The 24,003-nt window shown below is 39.3% G+C and overlaps 1 protein-coding gene across 1 annotated transcript in view; it reads left to right on the top strand.

The window, feature by feature from the left end:
- Nucleotides 1-24,003, top strand: part of LOC124612924 (lon protease homolog, mitochondrial-like) — a 152,767-nt gene that overhangs the window by 87,139 nt on the left and 41,625 nt on the right. Inside the window, exons 5-7 of the mRNA XM_047141420.1 lie at nt 14,989-15,180; nt 17,170-17,385; nt 17,607-17,695. Of these exons, the coding sequence (XP_046997376.1) occupies nt 14,989-15,180; nt 17,170-17,385; nt 17,607-17,695 (497 nt within the window). The remainder of the gene's footprint in view (nt 1-14,988; nt 15,181-17,169; nt 17,386-17,606; nt 17,696-24,003) is intronic.

The following is a 24,003-nucleotide window of genomic DNA, read 5'->3' as shown; positions in this document are numbered from 1 at the left end:
TGTGCGTATGGTTCTGCTCATACCCAGATTGCCCAATGCTTGGAGAAGACAGAAGATGGATGCTTCAGGAATTGGTATTGAGAAGACAACAAATCTACAGGATTTTATGCAACGAGCTACACATGTGTAAAGTTGGTGCGAACTGGATGCTTCATGCATGAAATGGAGAAATGAACACATTATGAATTTTGTCATGTGCATCTAGTGTATTACAGGAAGGAGGGAGACAATAAGCTTGTGGGAATTGTCATAGATGAATTCTGGGGCGGGACCTATGGGACAGAACTGAAACACTTGTCTGCGGAATGGAGTCGTCCGGGTTCACCATGCAGGCAGGAATTTCATTGCAATCCCTCTCCTTTTAAGTTAATGGTCATCATAGCATATGACATTAGATGAGTGATTTTGTGTAATTTTGTCCCACATGAACAAACTGTTAATCCACTGCACTACTATCGCACTTTCCTGCAATGACACCTATGATGGACTATTGAGGAGAAATGTGCTGAACTTCTACATGATGTGTTAGTTCTTCAGGACAATGTGAGAGCCCATACAGCAGCATGTGTATGGAATTTGCTCATGCATTGGCAATATGAAGTACTGGAGCATCCACCATATTCACCAGACTTAGCCCCTCGCAATTAAGATCTCATATGAAAACTGAAAGAGCCATTGCATGGAACATGCTTTCGAACAAGTGAAGACGTTGCCGCAGCAATGACGTGTGAGATACAAAGATTTGCTCTTGGTGAAGTATTTCGCATCTTCCACGGCATTGGCGGAATGTGATGGATTCATTGGGAGACTGTTTCGAGGGACTCGCAAGTTGTCACAGGTTCATGTTCCTACCCTGTACTATTGTGTACTGTTGCAATTCAGAGTAAAATAGTGCTGTGTACTATTGCGGACTATTGCAGTTGATAGTAAAATACATTTGAAATGACAAAATTTGTTTCGTGTTTTTTCTCATGCTATGTCTTTATTGTGGTGTGTGTGTGTGTGTGTGTGTGTGTGTGTGTGTGTGTGTGTGTGTGTGTGTGTGTGTTCACCCATCTTCCTACATGTAATGTTTACATATGAACTAACCTTCCATTTGCATATTTCAGAATTTTTTAAATTTTATACCATTTCCGAGAGAGAAAAAAAAAAAATTGCCATGACTTTTGCAATGGCCCTCGTATAATGTCACAACCGTGCCATTTTACCCCTGTCTGCTAGTTAGAAATGGTGGACACCTTGGACCAAGTTAGATACACACTGCAGTTCAGCAAGAATTTACAGCAAAGTTTCATTTCATAACCTTTTCAACAGATTCTTGATATGGGAAATATTTGTGAAAGACCAATTAAGGTAGAGCAAGTGATAATTCCACAATAGGGGCAATATTTACATGATGGAATACATTTATGTGAGTAAGACAATTATTTGCTGAGTTTGCAGCTGCCTCATTTGTTGCATCAGTAAACTGTATCAGACACTGAAGCGGATGTTGGGAATTTCAGACAGTTGGCGGTGTGTCCACTCATAACAGAGAATGTATGGCCCTGTGTATTATGGATCTGGCAACATTGATATTAGACCACGATTGAATGAAAAAGTGCGCTCTTTGTAAAGAATGCTGTTATGGTTTGCAGAATGATTCTGATTCATTTAAGGAGAAAGTTCGTGCATGTACAATCACAGGAACATAGTTGGAGAGACTAGTTTTCTCCTTGTGTGGTGAGGCCTCAAATTGATGTAGGTGTTCAGAGCTTCGCCCACTTTGTTAGTGATCACAGTGCTACAGTCATATCTCAGAGTTCGTGCGATGACTTACTACAACCACATGTGCCAATTTTCAAATATGCTGCCGTAAGATGTAGTACATGCTGTATTGTGGTGTGGTGGTTAGCGCACTGTTTGATGTGCTGTGGGGTGTCAGTTAAAACCTGAGCATCAACTGTTATTTCTGGAAGCTTCTTGAAATATCTTACGTTTGTAATGTTTGTACATTCTGGAATGTTTGATGATGTTTGTACAAATAGATGCTCTCTCTGTCCAGGAGTTATGTTGTGTTCTAGTTGTACATTGATGATCATGGTAAATACACTTTCAGTGACTGTGCTTTCAGATTTGGGCTCAAGTGTGATTGCAATGTGGCACTGTTTGGTGAAGGTTCCAGGTACTTCAAAATATCTGCATCAGTGTGGCTCCAATTAGGCAATATAAAAGCTATTGCCTGCATGGTCAAGAACTGCAATACAAGCAGTACATCGTTCCCAAGGTCCATGTATTGCAGTCCCAATGGGTTCCAGAACAGCAACAAAGCAACTGCACATCAGATACGCTGCCCGGATCTGATGAAATGGCTGAAAGGATTCAGCCGAGTCACCAAATACAATAGGTAGGGTGAGATTATTTGGCAAATCATGTACTTTTACTTGGGTGCCAGAGTCAAGCAGCGTGTCGAGAAGAATGAAGAGAAGCACAATAGCTGGGATAAATTCCGTGCTGAATTGGAGAAAATGTTTGATGGCAATCAGCAGCAAGTCTGCTTAGCGGAAGAATAATTGAAGAACTGGTTACAATGTCACGGGGTAATGATACAATCTTACATACAGAATATTTTGGCCACATGCCTCATTGTAAATCTGAATGTGACAGATACTGACAAAAGTCACACCTGATGGAAGGTGTCACAGAAGATATGTACCAAACTCTACCATTAAAGGATGTCACAGTGACAGAGGAATTGGTCAAGTGGTGCTAGCGCATTGAGGAACTGCAACAGAAAAGAGTTGGATGAAAGAAGTATGTGATACTCCTGAATGTGGTCTTTATAGCAACTGTGGAACACCACAAATACCTTGCCTCTCTCATACGATAGCTAGGAAGAGAAGACATGGAACATTTTACGCAGCCAGTTCTGTCGGACAGAGTAAGCAAGAGACGGCAGCCTTGAGTGTCAACACCATGCGTGAGGAAGTAATACAGAATGTTGAAGAAGAGATGAATCAATCTTTAGCACCAGTCTCTGCCACCAGACAAATCTACTTATGCTGTGGACTTCAAACAACAACCCAAGACCCTAGCAACATGTATACAGCCAACTCCTCCTCCAAGTAGGGCCGATAATTCTCTGCAGGAGTACAGGCATTTAGAGGACAGAGGACAACACACTGGTACATTTCCACTGAGGAGAGCCCTGGAAGATAAATTTGTGATGTTGTCACTGAAATGTTGAATGGGAGTGAACCTGAAGTACCTTATAATTCTTAGTAGCTAGCTGGTGCAAAACAACTGTGTGCTTGTTGCCAGAATTGTGCATGGTGCATTTCATAGATATACATAATTATAGTAAGAAAAGTTGTGACAGACCACTCAACTCATTGAGTCATCAACAGGGATACACAAATGAGAAAGAAAACTTACTGGCCTTCGGAATAAGTCCTTTGTTGAGTTACGAGTACCAATACGTACACACACGCAGGCATACCCGCGTAGACACACACACGTGTCCTTACATCGTGCCACCTGAACACACAATGCCAGGATTGCATTTTGACGGGTGGCGTGGGGTGGGGCTTGTTTCGGATATGTTGTTTAGAGAGGAAGATAGGCGGCAAGCAGGAAGAGGGGTTGAGGATTAGTAACTAGCAACTCGGAGGGAGGCAGCAGGTTTGCTGGGTAGGAATGTGGGAGGGAGGGGTTACAGGTGCACGCACAAGATATGTGATGGACAGGTACCAGAGGCAGTGGGGTGCAGCTCATAATCAGGTTGATGTGGATTGGGAGGTTGTGACAGGATAGAGAAACGAAAAACTATTGGGTGTAGGGTATGGGGACAGCAAGCTATCAGACATTGATGCCAGGAGTGTTATGAGAGCAAAGGCTGTGTTGCAAAGATAATTCGCATCTGGGTAGTTCTGAAAAGCTAGTAGTGGAGGGGAGGATCCATATAGCCTGTATCGTGGAGCAGCCATTGAAATCGATCATGTTGTGTTCAACTGAATGTTGTGCCACTGGGTGGTCAACGTTGTTCTTGGCAATAGCTTGGCAGTGGCCATTCATTCTGGTGGACAGCTCGTGGTTTGTCGCACCGACATAAAAAGCAGTGTAGTGACTGTGGCAGAGTTCGTATATAACATGGCTGCTTTCACATGGGACTCTACCTCTGATGAGGTAGGCTAAGCATATGACAGAACTGCAGTAGGAAGTGCCAGTTGGGTGGATAGGACAGGTTTCGCACCTTGGTCTTCCCCAAGGCGATGATCTCGCTGCTGGCAATGGGTTGGCAGTGGGAGTAGTATGTGGATGGATTGGGATATTGCGTAGGTTGGTGGATGATGGCATACTACTTTAGGAGGGCTGGGAAGGATCTTCGGTCAAGCAACAGTTCGTCCTTGCTCTGTCCTGTCATCCCCTCCCAGTCCACTTCCACACCACCTTGATTGTGGGCTGCAGTGATCTGGCTCTGGTAATTGTGCATCATATGTGTAGCCTGAGTGTTATGCCATTCCTCCCTCCCACATTCCTAGCCCGCAAACCTGCTGTCTCCTTCGAGCTGCTAGCTACTCACCCCCAACCACGCTTCCTGCCTCCCACCTCCCCCCCCCCCCCCCCTCTACCCACATTACCTGACACTACTTCCACCCCACCCTAGTCCTCCAGCTGAAATGCAATTCCAGCACTGTGTATCCAACCAGCACAGTCTAGGGACACAGGTGTGGTAGAGAGAGAGAACCTATTTCAGTATTAAAAATATTTATTCAATGTTGTTGTTGAAATTTGAAAATATAATTGCATAGATAAAAAATCTACTCACCAAGTGGTGGCAGGAGGACACACATATAAAAGGTATTACAGTATGCAAGCTTTTGGAGTCAGTGGCTCCTTCCAGCAGAAAGGTTAAAGAGGATGAAAGAGGCTTTCCCTGACCCAGGTTTCTGGTTGACTTTTCCGAACTCTACCCCTTTTCCTGAACCTCACCAGAACTTTTCCTTCACCCCTCTTTCTTTTTCTTCAACCCTTCTGTCAGCAAAAGGAGCCACTGTCTCCAAAAGCTTACATACAGTAATACGTTTTATATGTGTGTTCACCTGCAGCCACGTGGTGAGTAGATTCTTTATCTATACAATTAAAATATATTTTCAAAAATTGATTACTTTCACTGGTATACCAAATACTGTGGTATTTTGTGCTCTGATAAAGGAAACGAAAACACTTTTTCATCGTGGCCACAGATGTTGCTGCCTGCTTGAAGAAAGCAGGAGAAGTGCTTACAATTATCTATCCCAAATTAAAGCATGTAATTTGTCCAGCATGTGCTGCACAGATAGTTGTAGAAGAGTTAAGATATCTGTATCCTGAGGTGAATGTTATAATTTCCAGTTTACACAATGCCATTGTTAAAATTACTTGGAGGGTAGAGTGGGTTCAAAATTACTGCACAGGCAGTGTGACAGGGGAGGGACAATAGTAGTGATGGGGGTCCTCTTATGGATGGCACAGTGCTGTAGGGAAGTGTAGTTCTACAGCTGAAGCCTTCACACTTTCACCTATCTTATAGAACTTCTATGCTACAGCTGATGAGTTGGTAAATGATTGTACTTGCAGATTATGTCTATACAACTAATAATGTGGCAAAAACAAAAATTCAAAATCAACAATATCTGACTCAATACTGCAAATAAAAAAATAAGGATCAGTCAAAGGAAAATAAAAGTCCAAACACACACTGCAAGAAGGATATCTAAAAAAATCAAAAATATTAGGAGGACAGGTTGCTACACACTCTAAAGATGATGCATTGAGTTGCAGAGAGCCACAATGGAAAGATTGTTACACGTTTAACTTTTGGCCAAAGCCTTTTTCAGTAAGAAAACACACACACACACACACACACACACACACACACACACACACACACACATTCACACAAGCAAGCACATCTCATGCACACATGACCACCATCTCCTGCAGCTCGGACTGAAAACATAAATAGAAAAAAATATAGTGGATGAAGTTTCAAAGGCAACACTGACAATTTAAAATAAAGAACATATAGAGCATTAATTACTGACCTCCTGATATCTCGCTGTTGTCAGAAAGTAAGGATTGAAACTCATTATCACCATAGGTGTCAAAGGAATCACTAGAATGAAGATCAATAACAACTTTTATTTTGCCATTAATTTTTCATGCTCAGTATATTTCTTTTTGATGCCTTCGAGGTGTCTGCAAACTGCTTCTCACTGTAACTCAGTGACAAGAGGCAAATTTTTCCTTGGCTAGCTTCCAGTCATTGTTGAGCTTAAAAGTAACATTGTTGACAATAATCCAATTTTTTACTTGTGCTCATATCAATCCTGTTGCATTTAATTCTAGGTAATGTTGTGCCAGTCAGAGAACAGAATGTCCATGTGCCAAAAGCTTGCCTGCAGTTAACACATTTTCAGCTTGATGCATTTTATTAAGGCACATAGCTCAATTTTTGTGTTCCATTGATAAAATTTAATATTATGAGAATTTAACCATTTTGGCATGTCAGCTTTCTATTTGTACATTGTTTGTGTGTTTTCTTCTAGCGTATTGCGATAACTCACATTTTTAAGTACAATAATGGAGTTGCTTGGACAGTTTGGTGTTAATTTCTGTTCCAGACACCTAATACAAAAAAGACAGTAATCGAGTACAGCTGCAATACTTTTTTATGCAGGCATTTGAAGTAAATGTAATGTCTCTACTAGTTACCTTGAAAATTTTGCAACATTTATCTCTGCATGGTAATCCTTCGTTTTACACCCCAACTTGAATGTTAAAAGCACATTTGGAACAAAATCAGAATAGCTCCTGTAGGGTGGACCATTTACTCATTTTCAGCTGGGAATACATTTATTGCATTGTGCACAACTATACAGTCACATGATATGCTTATTACCTGTGTGTACTACAACAAGATGTCCTTTTGCAAGAGGTTTGTTTATTTTGTCACTTGATCCATCTGACAACTTTTTGAATCTAGAGTGAACACTATGAATATATCTTTTGATATATATGATGGATGTGCCCTCTTTACAATAATTTCCCACTTAATTATAGAAGTAAAAGCATTTACATGGTATATCTAAACATTCAGCTAGTAGCTGCCTCTTATCTGATGCCCTCTTCCACCTGGTAAATGCTGTACAATGTGAAATGAAACATTGCAGAGTCCAGGTTGGAATTTCAACAATATTATAAAAGGGGTAGATTACTACTTACTGTAAAGATGAAATGTTGAATTGCATGCAGGATGAAAAGACTGTTATGTGTTAGCTCTCAGCCAAAGCCTTCTTCAGAAAAGAAAATGCACATGTTCACACAAGCAAGCATACCCTACATATACATGATCGAGCTACATCCCGCTACTCTGGCCAGACTCTGGCCTTCATACGACGTGAATTATATGAACATTTAAATATCTCAACAAAATAGGAACAAAATAATAATACCTTCGGAAGCCCATCTCATGTAATAGGATTGTAATTATGAACTGTCTCCTTTAAATGTGGTATTTTCTCCGATTGACAGAATTAGTGTTTTTAATGTCGGGCACTGTTTGTGTGTGATCAAAACTAACATAATATAAAGCTCTCTCCCTCTTCCACATCTTTCCAGGATTAGGGAAGTCATGTGAAGTACCTGTAGCTGTCTCTTTCTTTATTCTCTTTGGGTGGGTAACGAGAAACGACAGTGGCTGTTGCCACCCTCTCTAGCATACATCTACAAAAATCTTTTATTTTATTTTATTTTATTTTTTTAAAGGGATTTTTACTCCCTCATTTGTCTTTTCTGACATAAATTTTGTGCACACTTTCTCCGTTCGTGACTATGAAGCACTTTCCACCCATGTACTGCGCTTGGAGACTGTGATGCCATTCTGTGTAGAAGCAGCAAGAAAGTGCGAAGTACACTAGTCAGCAGGTGACACACAATTCACAACTGACTGGCAGAAGAAGCACACAGCTCAGCAGGCAACATGCAACTGAGTCAAAGGAATGGACGCACCCTTGTGACAAGACGAGAATCTGTTTTTGTGCAGGGACTAAGGTATAGCTCTACAACTTTTCAAGGTGTTACCAGTAACAGGTGATTTAGTTAGATGAGGCACTTCGCTTCAAGCTATATGTGCTACAATTACAACTTGGAAAGTGCTAAGAAGTTACCTTTTTTGTACTACGGTGATATATTTAGGCTACCAAGTCTGATTGTACAGAAAACTGAAAGTTTTAGATTTTACATAAGTGCCTATGATGCACTTCATCCACATATGAGGGTAATTACAAAAGAAATCCTCTCAGTTCATGAGATATGACCAAAACATTTTCCTAATTGAAAATGTGATATTATCTGTAGAGTATACCATGCTCATACTAGTAGGTTTGAAAGTGTGTATGTCTAGAATAGTAGATTTTTTTAATATGAGTTTTCCTTAGCCTGAACACAGAGGCATTGTGCAGCATACTGGTTGCCATTAAGGCATATGGGGTGTTAAGAATACAGAGCTAGTTCATATACAATAAATAATACGGTACTTAGTATGTCAGTTGCAAGCAAACTATTGGGAGCAACAGGAGTTTCTTTGGTGTCTTTTCTCTAAACCTATTGTTACATTCCCCCCATGAACCATAGACCTTGCCGTTGATGGGGTGGCTTGCATGCCTCAGCGATACAGGTGCAACCACAATGGAGGGGTATCTGTTGAGAGGGCAGACAAACGTGTGGTTCCTGAAGAGGGGCAGCAGCCTTTTCAATAGTTGCAGGGGCAACAGTCTGGATGATTGACTGATCTGGCCTTGTAACACTAACCAAAATGGCCTTGCTGTGCTGGTACTGCGAACGGCTGAAAACAAGGGGAAACTACAGCCGTAATTTTTCCCGAGGGCATGCAGCTTTACTGTATGGTTAAATGATGATGGCATCCTCTTTGGTAAAATATTCTGGAGGTAAAATAGTCCCCCATTCGGATCTCCGGGCAGGGACTACTCAAGAGGATGTCGTTATCAGGAGAAAGAAAACTGGCGTTCTATGGATCGAAGCGTGGAATGTCAGATCCCTCAATCGGGCAGGTAGGTTAGAAAATTTAAAAAGGGAAATGGATGGGTTAAAGTTAGATATAGTGGGAATAAGCAAAGTTTGGTGGCAGGAGGAACAAGACTTTTGGTCAGGTGAACACAGGATTATAAATACAAAATCAAATAGTGGTGATGCAGGAGTAGGTTTAATAATGAATAAAAAATAGGAGTGTGGGTAAGCTACTACAAACAGCATAGTGAACGTCTTATTGTGGCCAAGACAGACACGAAACCCACGCCTACTACAGTAGTACAAGTTTATATGCCAACTAGCTCTGCAGATGACGAAGAAATTGAAGAAACGTATGATGAGATAAAAGATTTTATTCAGGTAGTGAAGGGAGACGAAAATTTAATAGTCATGGGTGACTGGAATTCGATAGTAGGAAGAGAAGGAAACGTAGTATGTGAATATGGATTGGGGGTAAGATGATAAATAGTTTGGACAAGAGAAAACTGTGACTGATATTATGTATGTGGTCATTAACTGCAGCCTTAAATTATACTACAATTACAAGCAAACCATAATGATTTTTCTACATATTGGTACTTTACATTACTGCCATACAGGCATTTGTAGTTACTGTGTCTCAGTGGTTTGACATGTCCCCAACCACAACTCCTTTTTTTTGTTTGCTTCATTGCTCTCTTGACCTAATTAAATTTAAATTCTCTGTTGTGAAGTTATGTTAAAGGTCGTGTGTCCACACAGAGTCATTTCAAATAGCTGCAAGGACAGGTCACGAAGCTATCATTGAAATTGAACAAGACATGTTAAGATATGGTATAGAGTATCATATTATTATTTGTCACATCACAAGAACTACTGATGCTAAATGTCTGCAAGTTTCTTTTAAAGATTTGGGAGATTGACTTATTAAATGATGTCTGTATGTTTTATTAATACCAAACATTTTAGTGATGATTAATAGGTTGAGAAGGTGTTTTTTGAAGTTAGCTCTGTTTGGTGCCTGAGTACAGTTCAGTACAGTGCATTGGCCGTGTAAGATTGTAGACTACATACAAACAGTTTTACTAAGTACTTATCTGTAATCATGAACCCACAGCTTGAGAAGGGAGATAGAATGCTGTGTCATTTCCAAGAGAAGACAAATGTTTCCTTGCTGTTACACAATGCAGCAGCTGTTCCTGCTTGTGGAAAATTGTGCCACAGATTGTGAGTGCAGCACAATCTCATTGGAATCCTTTTTTGATAGTGACCTTACTAAATATCACCAAATATGTCTTTGTGGAAAAGTGTGTGACTGTAAATTCGAAGGTTTGAGTTTCAATACTTAGTTGTCGGAGAATGATTTCTGTCCCCAATTGCTTCTTTTATCTCTGTGGTGCCTTGTGTTTGTGCAGAACGTAAATTTTCACATCGGCTCAGAGTCTTTGTCAAATTAAAAGTCCTCTTATGACACACTGCAACAAATTTGAACTTTGTGTCTTGCCACAAGGTGAGAGTATGTGTTCTTTACTAAATCACATACACTGATTGCAAAAATAAAATCAAAAATGTTCCACCACATACCAGTTTTTCTGGGGAAGATGTGCCCCATGTACCACTTTCAAGAAACTTGGAAACAACTCAGTAACAGTACAGGTAGTATCTGTAGTCGATTAATATACAGGTCATGCAACAAAAGTAATTTTTGTATTGTTGTTGTTGTGGTCTTCAGTCCTGAGACTGGTTTGATGCAGCTCTCCATGCTACTCTATCCTGTGCAAGCTTTTTCATCTCCCAGTACCTACTGCAACCTACATCCTTCTGAATCTGCTTAGTGTATTCATCTCTTGGTCTCCCTCTACGATTTTTACCCTCCACGCTCCCCTCCAATACTAAATTGGTGATCCCTTGATGCCTCAGAACATGTCCTACCAACCGATCCCTTCTTCTGGCCAAGTTGTGCCACAAACTTCTCTTCTCCCCAATCCTATTCAATACTTCCTCATTAGTTATGTGATCTACCCATCTAATCTTCAGCATTCTTCTGTAGCACCACATTTCGAAAGCTTCTATTCTCTTCTTGTCCAAACTATTTATCGTCCATGTTTCACTTCCATACATGGCTACACTCCATACGAATACTTTCAGAAATGACTTCCTGACACTTAAATCAATACTGGATGTTAACAAATTTCTCTTCTTCAGAAACGCTTTCCTTGCCATTGCCAGCCTACATTTTATATCCTCTCTACTTCGACCATCATCAGTTATTTTGCTCCCCAAATAGCAAAACTCCTTTACTACTTTAAGTGCCTCATTTCCTAATCTAATTCCCTCAGCATCACCCGACTTAATTAGACTACATTCCATTATCCTTGTTTTGCTTTTGTTGATGTCCATCTTATATCCTCCTTTCAAGACACTGTCCATTCCATTCAACTGCTCTTCCAAGTCCTTTACTGTCTCTGACAGAATTACAATGTCATCGGCGAACCTCAAAGTTTTTATTTCTACTCCATGAATTTTAATACCTACTCCGAACTTTTCTTTTGTTTCCTTTACTGCTTGCTCAATATACAGATTGAACAACATCGGGGAGAGGCTACAACCCTGTCTTACTCGCTTCCCAACCACTGCTTCCCTTTCATGTCCGTCGACTCTTATAACTGCCATCTGGTTTCTGTACAAATTGTAAATAGCCTTTCGCTCCCTGTATTTTACCCCTGCCACCTTTAGAATTTGAAAGAGAGTATTCCAGTCAACATTGTCAAAAGCTTTCTCTAAGTCTACAAATACTAGAAACGTAGGTTTGCCTTTCCTTAATCTTTCTTCTAAGATAAGTCGTAAGGTCAGTATTGCCTTGTATTGTATTACAAAACATAAAATAAAAAGAAAATAGTACAAGAAATCTGAATAAGTCTTGAAATGTTCTTGCGATTTAGAAATTTTTCCTGGAAACTTTCAGTTTATGGATGGAAGGTGAAATGTTTTGTAGGAGAGTCCTTTGCTAATCCACCAAAAGTTTAGTAAACATCTTCCCTTATTTCATCTTTCCTTAGCAGCACTATCTTGCTGAAATCATTCACCTTGTTTGTCACTCACATCTCCAAGATTAAGTGGAAAGAAATCCAAATGGGAATGAAGGAAATGTAATTTCAGAGACATGTAGCACTCTATAACCTTAACAGTCTAGTGTGTGTTCCCTCTAATTCTCAAGACATTACGTTTGCCAAGAAATTGTAGCATACATCTTTAAAAGTTAGCCAAACAGACTCCTCATTATCTGTCAGCAGCTGTTCAAAAATAATATCTTTCATCAAGCCATGGATCTGAGGCCCATTGAAAATTCCTTCTTAATTTTTTGCAGTGCTAATTGCAGGAAACTTAGATTGTAAAAATTGAAAACCTTAGCAACCTTAGCCATCTTTGCCAATTACTTTCACAAAATTCTTGATAAAGCCCAATTTCAGATGAAGTGGCAATAACAGCACACTGTCTTTGTCAGCAGGGGGTTCATGCAACATATTTTTTTTCCCACTATGATTGAAAATTTCTATCAAAGGCCACTCTTTGACTACATAATGGTCTTTCCTTGCCGTACTATCCAGTGACACAAGAAACAGCAGTATTTTGCGTAACCAGTCTGCATTCGCAGTAGTAGTCCCAGAACTTTGAGATTGCCACATATTTTCCATTTCTGATTCGAACAGCCAGTGCACTTCAGGAGTAGCCTCACATTCTCATAGGTTTCCTTTAACTGAACGGAATGGGCCACTGGTGTCGAAGATTTCTTGTTTGCGTTGTGTAAGAGAACAGCTTTGTAACTGGTCTTTCAAGAACCTGTAAAAATAGTCCCCATTGTTCTGGATTGTGGATCATCCCAAATTTTGTAAGCAGCCCATTTATGTCATTACAGTATACCAAGCTGTCGTTTACGGAATGTAATATTAGTGTTTGATTGTCACAAAAGGCGAGAACCAAATAATTCTGCATGCTTCTTTGTACGATTTAGATCTCTTAAAAAATCATTCAGTTCCAATGGCTGTGGTTGTAGCCGCACTGCAGATGGCATGTACACAAGATCTTCATGATCGGTTGGTTTGTCACTACCATCGTCTGTTTCATATTCAAATGACCATTCCATTGGTGGTTTTGAAACTGGGAGAGAATCAGAATACGGAACCGGGCAAATTACAGATTCCAAATTTGCATAAGAAACTGCCATTTTGATTTACTTGAGTTTCTTTTTACTTTCGTTAACCAAAGTAGCTATCTACTGTGTCTCCAGGTTCCCTCCACTAATGTGGTATGGCAAATGGCATAGACGGGTGGATTCCATGCAGCCAGCCTCTTAAATAACAGGAGCAACATGAGCAACAGTTCTGTTTTGCCCAGCACGGACCCTCATCTACCTTTGATTCAAAATACAACCTATCCACCTTTCTGACAACGGTTGAAGTGGAATGTATTTGAGAGTTGTAAACTCGCCATACACATAACAGAAAAGACTTAGTGAATTAACACACGTCCTAGACATCACTGAGTATTCTTCACGTCAGCGGATGTACAGGTCAAGAATTGTTACTGTGTGATTTTATAGTGAGATAGTCAATAGTTAATTGACTGAGACAACTGCAACTTCCCTTTATCTACCCCTAGTGGCTGTCTCCCACTCCCACTCTACTCCCACCACTAAGTAATAATATTCCTAAAATAACATAATGTAATTAGTGGTGCGACAGTGTAGATAATGCAGCCAAGTGCAGATAAAATTGCATTTCCAGAAGAAAGTTTAGATGATAGCGAACAGTGGTTTTCACCATTGTCATCAGAGCACTGATCTACATAACAACCACATATTTTTGTTTTGCGGGTAGTTTTATTGTTGCACTGTGTAATTAGCTGTGTAAGTTAGTCCAAAGGTTGAGGAACTTTATCATTCCTGGTTGCCTCGTAAAGCTCTGTGCTGTTGAAACAGAACTGGAACTCCAGTATTAGGTCAGCTTGACTTGATCTAACAGTTACACTAGTCCATGATTCGGGGGTGGGGGCTGCTCTATGAGTTTCTGAATGCCTGAGAAAATCTGAAACTACTTTGATATATCTACCAGTTGTATAAGAATAATAATATTTGTTAGCTAAGTTTAGATGCCTATTCTCCGGTGCTAGAATGGTTAACTTTATATTCATAATATACATATTATTGCTTAGTATAGTTGTTATTAAGATATAAAATTTAGTTTCTTTGTTTCGTTTTTATGTCTTAGATAAATTGTCATTATAAAATGTTCCTTATCCAAAGTTACTAGAAATATTAAATTATTGAATTCATTTAACAATAATATGAAAAGGACATACTGTTACTTACCAAATAGAGGAGGCTTTGAGTCAGACGGGCAGCTTTTGGTCAAAAAACTACTTCTTCTGAGCAGAAAACACACACACACACACACACACACACACACACACACACACACACGGCCACTGTCTCTGATTCTGGGGCATGACGTATGGTCTGCAAGTTGTGCTTGTGTGAATGTGTATGTTTTCTATTTCGGTAATTGGTGAGGAGGGGAGGCAGACTTCAACACATTATAAACTGCTCTGCATGTGTGGACAGCCTTCATCACCACCCACAAGATTGATATGCTGACTTCTCATCAGGGCACTGATGACCACGATGTCGAGTGCTCCTCACCTAAAATCATCATCATCATCATCATCGTCTATTTTGGAAGGAGGACATTTGTCCAAAAGCTTAAAATTTTAACAGCCTTTCTCATTGTGCTTAAATGTGATTCAGTGTCTCCTGTATATGGTGAGTAGCAGTCTACCCTTTTTATATTCTTACTCTGTTGTGGACTTCCCATAGTTTGAATTGCTAAGGATTACTAATATAGAAATGGCTTTTACTTATAAATCATCATCTTCTTTTAACAGGCTTTGACACAAGAACTGATAAAAACAATTCGTGACCTCATTAATTTGAATCATCTTTACCGTGATGCACTGCAACAAATGCTTCACCAAGGTGAACGTGTGGTTGACAATCCAGTGTATCTATCAGATCTGGGTGCAGCTTTGACAGGTGCTGAGCCTCAGGAGCTCCAAGAAGTTCTGTCAGAAATGGATGTGAGTACTATATTCTGTACATTTTCTGTTGTCTCCTGTATGTACTATACCATGCTATAGTGCAAGTTGTTACATTCTGCTATCTACCAGACTACTATAGATTCTTTTGAATCTTCTCTCTTCCTTTGCTTTCTGTATCTTAACTGTTCACTGCAGTACTCTCATACCCATGTAACAAAATTATTCAAGGAAGGAAAGAATTTTTCAGACATCTTAGCTTTCCAAAGTTCCCATTTAATGCCACAGAAACACGACTTCATAGTGACTGCCGAAAAAAAAGTACACCCTTAGTTCACTCGAGATTTATTGTTACAACAATACATATGGAGTACATGAAATGATTACATTTACAGATCGATAGCACAATTGGGTCTGGGGTACCAGGTATTGACCCATGCTGCAACACCCATATTACTATGCGGTGTAGTCTGCCCCATGCGACAGTGCAAGTGCTGACTCTGGCATCCAGTCAGTTGTACAGACGGCAAATACTGTCTTGGGATATGTTATACTGAGTGCTGGTTAGCATTACCTTCAGAAACACCGAAGATATAAGAGAGCTGTAGCTTATCACATACCAGACCATTAAGGCTTGGGGTGGGGCCAGTGTGTTGTGGATGAATGCGCTTTACAAAACAGTACTCACCAAGTCTACATCGTATGCACAAATGACCATCACTTGCATGCAGGCAGAATCTGCTTTCATCGCTGAAGACGATGGCAGACCATTCCATCTTCCAAGTGATCATCTGACAGTGCCAGTTGAGCTGTGTGCATCGATGCTGTGGCACGAATGGAAGACGGGCTAGAGGTGAGTGTGCACATAGTCCCATTGCTAATAACTGTTTCGCAACAGTTCATGTTGACATGTCTGGGCTCACAAACTGTTTGATCAGTGCTGTGGTAGCTGTATGATCTGTCACTGCTGTCTTTACAATAAGACGATCATGGCAGGCATCTGTGCTGCATGGCCATCCAGAATCTCTTCTACAGGTGTGAGAGTGTTCATGTGGCCCCTGATACCAGCCTCATTGTGCAACTAATGTATCATGTAAAACATCTATGACAGTTCCCCAAAAGGACCATCCCACCACTCAGAGAGCCACAGTTTGACCCCTTTAAAACTTGCTTAGTTTGCTGCAGGAAGCACGAGTGCATCCGCGGCATTGTAGCCTGCTTGCTTAACACCTTTGCACCATACTGAGCTTTCTGGCTGTGAGCGTCCCTGTTAAAGGGTAGACACAGATGGCACTCTGGTAGTTATGTGACTGTGCTCTCTGTAGGCGGATGACATTGAAAACTTTTATCAGCACATTTAATATCACACAGATGGCATATGGCATCGTTAGATCAAAATCTACATTGTCTATCCAGATGTACTATTCTTTTTTTTTCTGGTAGTGTATTTCAGAGTATGAGAAAATGTAAACTAAATGGTGAAACAATACTGCATAAAAAATCTTGAATGTTCACTTGATAATTATAGTGATAATGTTATTGGCATTTACTGTTATGCACTGTGAGGTGTATATAGTTGCTGCTGTTCTACCAGGTGAGATGTTTCCGAGTTCATTGCGTTGCATTGAGTGAGTTTCTTTCTGTGTGCCATACTCTCTAACAAGTGCCTTTCTTACCTGTTCGCAAAATTAAAATCACTGTACATTAATGTTGTGTTATGGTAAGAAGACTACTTTGTACAGAAGTAGGAAAGACAGTTGTTCCTGATCTCATTCATCTAGTAAAAGTGGAATTGGTGATAAAATCATGTATATATCTTTGTAATATTAGACAACATCCATTACTTCTCATTATTTTTTCCATTATTATGTGCATTCATGGTGTGTGTTGCATTAGGTTTTGATAAAAATTGAAAACCAAAATGATCAGACTTGTTTTGTAGTTAATAAGTACTTTCTTGTTAGAGAAATGCAGCAGTACCTTACTAAATCTCATTTACAATGTACCTTTACATCTGTTTTTTGCATACAGATACCCAAGCGCCTTATGCTGTCACTTGCTCTGCTGAAGAAAGAATTTGAGTTGAGTAAACTGCAGCAAAAGATTGGCCGTGAAGTAGAGGAGAAAGTGAAACAGCAACATCGTAAATACATTCTTCATGAGCAACTGAAGATAATAAAGAAGGAACTTGGCCTTGAAAAAGATGATAAAGATGCCATTGAAGACAAATTTAGGGAGAGAATTAAGGTAACTATGAGATGTCATCATCTTTATTGCTGTTTAGTGGATAATAACTGATTCTCTGTTGTTCCATATTTCCTTAATGTTGTGTTTTATCCCCATTGGCTCTAGACAGTGTTGCTTTGATTTACTCTTAAGTAGAATTTAATTACAAATGATTGGAATGCATTATATTAAAAGCTTTTGAAATTTGTTTAGCAACATTGCATTTATTTTTCAAATAACAGGATAAAACAGTGCCGAAGCCTGTGATGGATGTTCTGAATGAAGAACTGCATAAACTCTCACTGCTTGAAAGCCACTCATCAGAATTCAAGTATGTACAGTTATTCCTTTTTTGCAATTGGTGAAGTTTTATGTTGTACATTCCTCAAGTACAAGTCATCTGCAATTCACTTTAATACTATTCAGTGCAGTTAAGTGACTGGTCAAGGAGTCGTTGCATCAAAGTCTGTCATGGTATTCATGTGGCCTATGCTCAGTTTTCAGTCGGGCCCGTATGTTTAGGGACTCTCAAAAAACACTACTGAAAAACAATATAATGATGACTAGGAAAACTGTTGTCTTATTCCTTTCTCAAGATTGGTTCACTATAATGAAGTTACATGTCTTAGAGTGTATGTCATTGAATGGATTGTGTATTCTGTATACCATTTGCTTTGTATTAACATTGAGTGTGCTAGTATACATATGTGATATGAACAGAAATGAACTAAAGATTACAAGTAATGCATTTTTATTTATGTATTTATTTTGTACAAACTTTCAATTTACTGCTATGAAAACCACTACTGCATTGCTGCCATCGCATCAAAAGTATCAAACTACCACAAGCTACAATGTCAATTCATGTGACCTGACACTGTTTATAAATATAGAAATGCAAAGTTACACAGTGATCAAACGTGACAGGCGAGAGATGAATGATTGGTGTAGGTGAATCACCAGTAGTTTCAAGAAAAAAGGGAGAGGCTGAACAACAGAAAATGTGGAAAAAAGTGTGCCTGTTTAGAGAAATCACATATTATGTTACTGATGGCATTAAATGATGATAATAGTGAGTGTTGCTGCCGTCCCAAATTCATAATATTGTTTCACTTAATAATAAAGACTCTGGTTTGTGTGTAAAGAGGTGTTACTTTTGATTAATATGAGATTGTGGGAACTAAACTAAACTCCATCTGAACAGGCCTCGGAAAGCCCAACAGTACTTGCTGATTGCCATGTTATCCTCAACCTATAGGCATCACTGGATACGGATATGGAGGGGCATGTGGTCAGCACACCACTCTCCTGGTCGTTATCAGTTTATGAGAGTAAAGCCACTACTTCTCTATAAAGTAGCTCCTCAGTTTACCTTAAAAGGCCTGAGTGCACTCAGTAGACTGTCCAAGTGCTAGCCAAGCCTAACAGCACTTAACTTCAGTGATCTGACAGGATTTGATGTTACCACTGCGACAAGGCGGCTGGCTGATACTGTGGGAAACTGCTTCAAAATATTTGTGTCAAGAACACTGGTACTTTAAATCCGGCTTACTTTTGTTGATAGCCTCCGCACATGTTTAGGAATATGTACATCCCAATAAGTTAAAACATGGAAAGTTAGGAATTCTTAGGGGGAAATTTTATTGATTGGAAAATTCAAAAGACACAGGGAATTCTCAGAGATGCTGGGCAGTTCAACTGTTCACTGATGGAACAAAATATACTAACAAGGGAACTTCATCAACTGTACCTAGTATTGTCTTGAGAAAAAACACGAGCTAGATATCAACCTCTACAACCAATCTTAAGCAAAAATTCAGGGCATTACGCTGATACTATGCAGTTATGGCCCCCTCAATGTACAGCTTTAAACATTTGCGTGCTCTGGTTGTTTGTCAAGCACCCCACTTCAGTGCAGCTGTGTAATGCCCAAACGCGCAGTGCTCTGCAGTGAAGTGAAGTGACATCAGCAAGCTCCCCAAAATGTGAAATGTGAAGAGCTAGGGAAGTGGAGGATGGAATAAGAAAAAATGCGGCACATAAAGTATATTTCTTACAAATGTACTCCATTTTAATAGTGTCAGCTTGTATCAAAGAAGGTAACAAGCATCGATGATATTCAAAATTAAATTACACTACACTACATGTTGAAAAACCTTCTCATTCATTACCACTGCAATTATGAATTGCAATATAAAAGTGTTCAAAGCAAAGGGATTTTTGAAACCAGCTACACATTAGAAATTGCACACTTTGACATAATACCTGTGTCAAAACAGTATTTCACTAGATGTTCACAGTATTGTTGCCAGTCACTGGTGTACTCGCTTCAGTACTATGTCTACTGGAAGACTGACCTAAATAACGGTGCGCATAACTGCCTGTGAAGAAGTGACTGTATTTGTAGGATGGTGTTATGCTGACCGAAGTTTACACAGACATCCAGAAATGCTAAACATTCGGGCAAATGCCTTGAACACGTGGGAACCAAATGTGTCTAGCAGTTGGCAGAATCTTCTACCACCTGGTGGTATTGTCAATATAGAAATGGTCGTGTATTGTATTCTGTGTCTTCATGCACTGACAAACTTCCATGACCAGAAAAAGATTCCATTATTCGAATTGATCTGTTGTTGTCTCAGGTGATTTTATAAACACCTCTTTTCACCACTTCTGTAACTGTTCCTTGTTTACTTTTCCAGAAGATTAGGCAACAATTACAACATTGTCCGCAAAACAAATTTTGTTTGACTCGCGGATCAAATGATCTGGTCGGCTCCTTTAAAATAAAAACAGAGGTGGCTGCAAGTGTCCATCTGCAGATATTGTTGGCATTATGATGTAGCTATGAGTCATGTTATTGATGGACTGAAGGATTGTGATGACATCTTTTGTCCTTTTTTTCGCAAGAGTTTGACCTGACGTCATTTCTAAATTAAACCCACTCTGATCAATATTATAAACATTCTGTTTACTGACTGGTTCTGTAACAACTATGGTGTTGGTGAGAAATTTTTCACAGGCAGTAATTATGGCTATTTCTTTAGATAGCTTTTATGTTGTTGTAACAAGGGTTATTCTTTCATGATAAAATACCATATTTCTTGTTGAAGGCATAAACCCACCCTGCAGATGCCTTGAAATTATTTAGGTCCACCTCCACTGCTTCTTGAACACTGTACGTTAACGTCGTGGATCATGAACTTATCGCTGTATGCATTGTTAAATATATCTAGACAGATTGTATACACTTTTGCAAGCTTTCAGTGATGCATACCACTGTTCTCAACATAATTATTCCAAACATACAGATCCCTTCTCTATTTTAATAATTTAAAGCTCTTCTTGATGACCTTGAAAGATATAGTCCCTTTTTCTAAAAGGCAATGACCCGTTGCATATATTCCTGTGTTATAGACACAGGTAAAGAGATATTCGATGATTTTACATAATCAAAAAAGCCTTCACCAACACTGATGTGCTTGATTGCATGGCCCAGCTCTGTTGAAGCAGTGAAAGTGTTTAATGAATGTAACGGTTGTGAAATGGCAGCTTCATCATTGCCATTGTTATCCTCTTGTACACGTATACCAAACGTCAACCCACTATTTTCTTCATCCATGTAATTTTCTACGATTTCTGCAACGAAGTTTAAAGACGTAAGGAAAAGAATAAAGAGTGTCATGTGCTTTCATTTGCCATGTATAGAATTTTATCCAGTTACTGCAAACTTTGATCCTTACTGGTCATGACTTTTAAGATTTTCTGTTCTTTGACATTTAATCGTTTCAGTTTAGCTGTCTTTCCATAATGCTCTTGGAGGAGTCGCACAACAGCTTGTTGGTTCACTAACATCACGAGTGTGCAAATGTTTAAAAGCTGTACATTGAGAGGGCCATACCTGCATAGTATCTGCATAATGGCCCGAATTTTCCTGTGAGATTGATTGCAAGGGTTGATATCTAGCTCATATGTTTTTTTCTCAAGAAAATTTGAGGTCAAATTGATGAAGTTCCCTAGTAAGTTCTGGATTATAGTGGAGTGGCGCAAAAGAGAAGGGTGGAACTATGCATTGGGCATGTGCTTGGTGCTTCACACCCAGTTATAGTTGAGCCAGGAAGCGGCGCAGCAGCCAGCAGGTTCGCTTCACTGCATGGATGGCAAATATGCAGGCCGACTGATCTGTAAGCTTTCTCAAATGATTTTAAAGGAACTACTCGGTAAAAGTGTGATTTTCATGTCTCAGCTTCATGATTAACTGACTGTCAGTTTGTTAATGGTCATAGATATTGTGATATTCGTGATTATGAAAACAACTGAAAGAATTTGGAAAGTTTGCATTGAAAAATAGAGGTCGCCATGAACTTGCATTTGGTGCGTGGTGGGTCATATATTTCTGCATATAAAATTTAGCTAACATACTGAATTATTTTTCAAACTTAGAAGGCTATCACTATCTATCACCAGTCTCGAGAAAATGGATCATATGTAAAGCACTTTATCCTTGAACTCGTGCACCAACAAAAAAAGTCAGATATTCGTAACATTCCTTGTATGTCTTAAACTGTTGGAGATGTTGAAATAAGATTGTGGCAAATAATAGTATGTGATTAGGAGAATATTTTGTCGTATTATTAACAGGTGAAACTTCTATATATGACTATTATTCAAGCAACTAAAGATTTTTCCAATAACATAATGTAATATTTAATGACCATAAAATCTGATGAAATGAGAATTGTTATAGGTTCCTACAAACCAGAGGTAGTTTGCGACATTCACAACAGGATTCATAACCGTTGTAAGAATTATGGAGTCAACTACGAAAGTGTTGTGGGATTACCTCCAGCGACTCCACATGTGGGTGCCTTCAGGAGATGATTTTCTAAATACTTTAAATGATTTATATAATGTACAGAACTCTCCAAATACAGGTGGTGATGTTGGGGGATATGAAGGAGAAAACAAAGGTTGTAGATTTTATTTTTCAAGTGTATTTCGCTTGATGGGAGAAGGGGAACTTAAAATACTGCCAGACTGTCCACTACAAAAGACTTCAGTCATGTTGCCTTTTGTATTCATCGCAGGTGAGGCATATCCATGGTTGAGGGATTCTATCAAATCTCAGATGTCGATGGATTTCCAGATCACAAAAATTAAGTCAATAGAAACTTCACCAGAATTTACTGATGATATTGTGAAATATGCATGTTCTCCACAACATTGTCATTGACCTGCAAGGACCCCTGAGTGTCAGTGAGAAACATACAGTAGACACTGTGTAAAACAATTATCAGACTGGATGAAGCTTTAATGGACCTTCAAATGATGTTGTCCAAATGAGACTGTTATGATAACTTTCCATCACATAATAAAACATGATTTTGATGTAATTCTCAGCTATGCTACTTCAACTTTATCATCACATCTCGTTGTAAGACAGTGAGATAAACAAGATAATAATGAAATGTATTCTGTACTTACAGGCTGTGATTCTGTTGCCACCTCATCACATAACTTGTCTAAAATGCATTGGTTGTGATGATAGTCATTTAAGTGATCCCATAAAGGACACCGAGTAGAAACAGCTGGTATCGAAGCTTCCGCTGATACCATTTTCTCAGCGGTACAACTAAAGAAACACAAGTGTCAGGAACAGTGCTGACTGCAACCTGCAGCAACAGCTGAACACAGCCATCATTGCCAAAACACAGCCATAGTCACTCAAATGCTATGGTCACCACTCTCAGAAACCACTCTGTGCTGCTCCACTCCATGCCACTCTACTTGCAGCGCCACTATAATAAAGTGCACTTCTTTCTTCAGCACTGCTCTGCTCACTGTACTGTGCTGCTCGGATTGTGCTGTGCCACTCCACTATAACTGCAGCCTAAGTAATTTTGTTACAAATCCCTTTGATTTTGCTTTGGAAACAATTGTTTTTAGAGTCACATAAGGTAAGGTGAAGAAATTGCATTGAATTGCTGTAATGTTCACTTCTCAATCATGGCTCCCTTCAATGTTCTCACCGACATTGTGAATTTGTTGTTGGCGGTATGTCCTCGAGCTCCAGATCAGTTTCCCATTGCATGTTTATGAATGCAAACTACACATGAGAATTTGTCACATAGCTGTGAATTCATTGTTTGCACAAAAGCAAAAGCGAGGATTTTTAGTTAAAAAAAATGTAAGTATGAATCCTGATTGATTATTCACACTTCAGTTCTGTTTTAAAGATTGTACTACAAAGTAGTCTTAGCCAACTTCCTTGCAGTGTCATGCTTCAAGTTAACAGTGACCATAATGTGAAGAGCATCCAGTTTGAAACATAATATGTTTTTGCTATCAAAGTTTATTGATATTAATACCAGTGACAACAGTTGAAAGCATATTTCTATGAGGTTTTCTTATATACTTCAGGTTATCACACAGTGATATGGCATGGCGCGGAATGGTAGTGGGGTGATGGTAACAATGGAACTTCCAAGGGCCCAAGAGCTTATAATTTACAGAATTGTTCATAAAACTGTAACGAAACTGTTATTTCATGGTTTTTAGATGATGATTTAATCACAAACCTCTCCATCAGTATACTCAGAAAATCATGTGATATATCCTGAGAGGGAGTAAGAAAGACAA

The sequence above is a fragment of the Schistocerca americana genome, chromosome 4 (genome assembly GCF_021461395.2).
Source record: "Schistocerca americana isolate TAMUIC-IGC-003095 chromosome 4, iqSchAmer2.1, whole genome shotgun sequence".
NCBI classification, from domain to species: Eukaryota; Metazoa; Arthropoda; class Insecta; order Orthoptera; family Acrididae; genus Schistocerca; species Schistocerca americana.
Note: the sequence above shows the minus strand (reverse complement) of the source record. Positions and strands in the feature narration are given on the sequence as shown.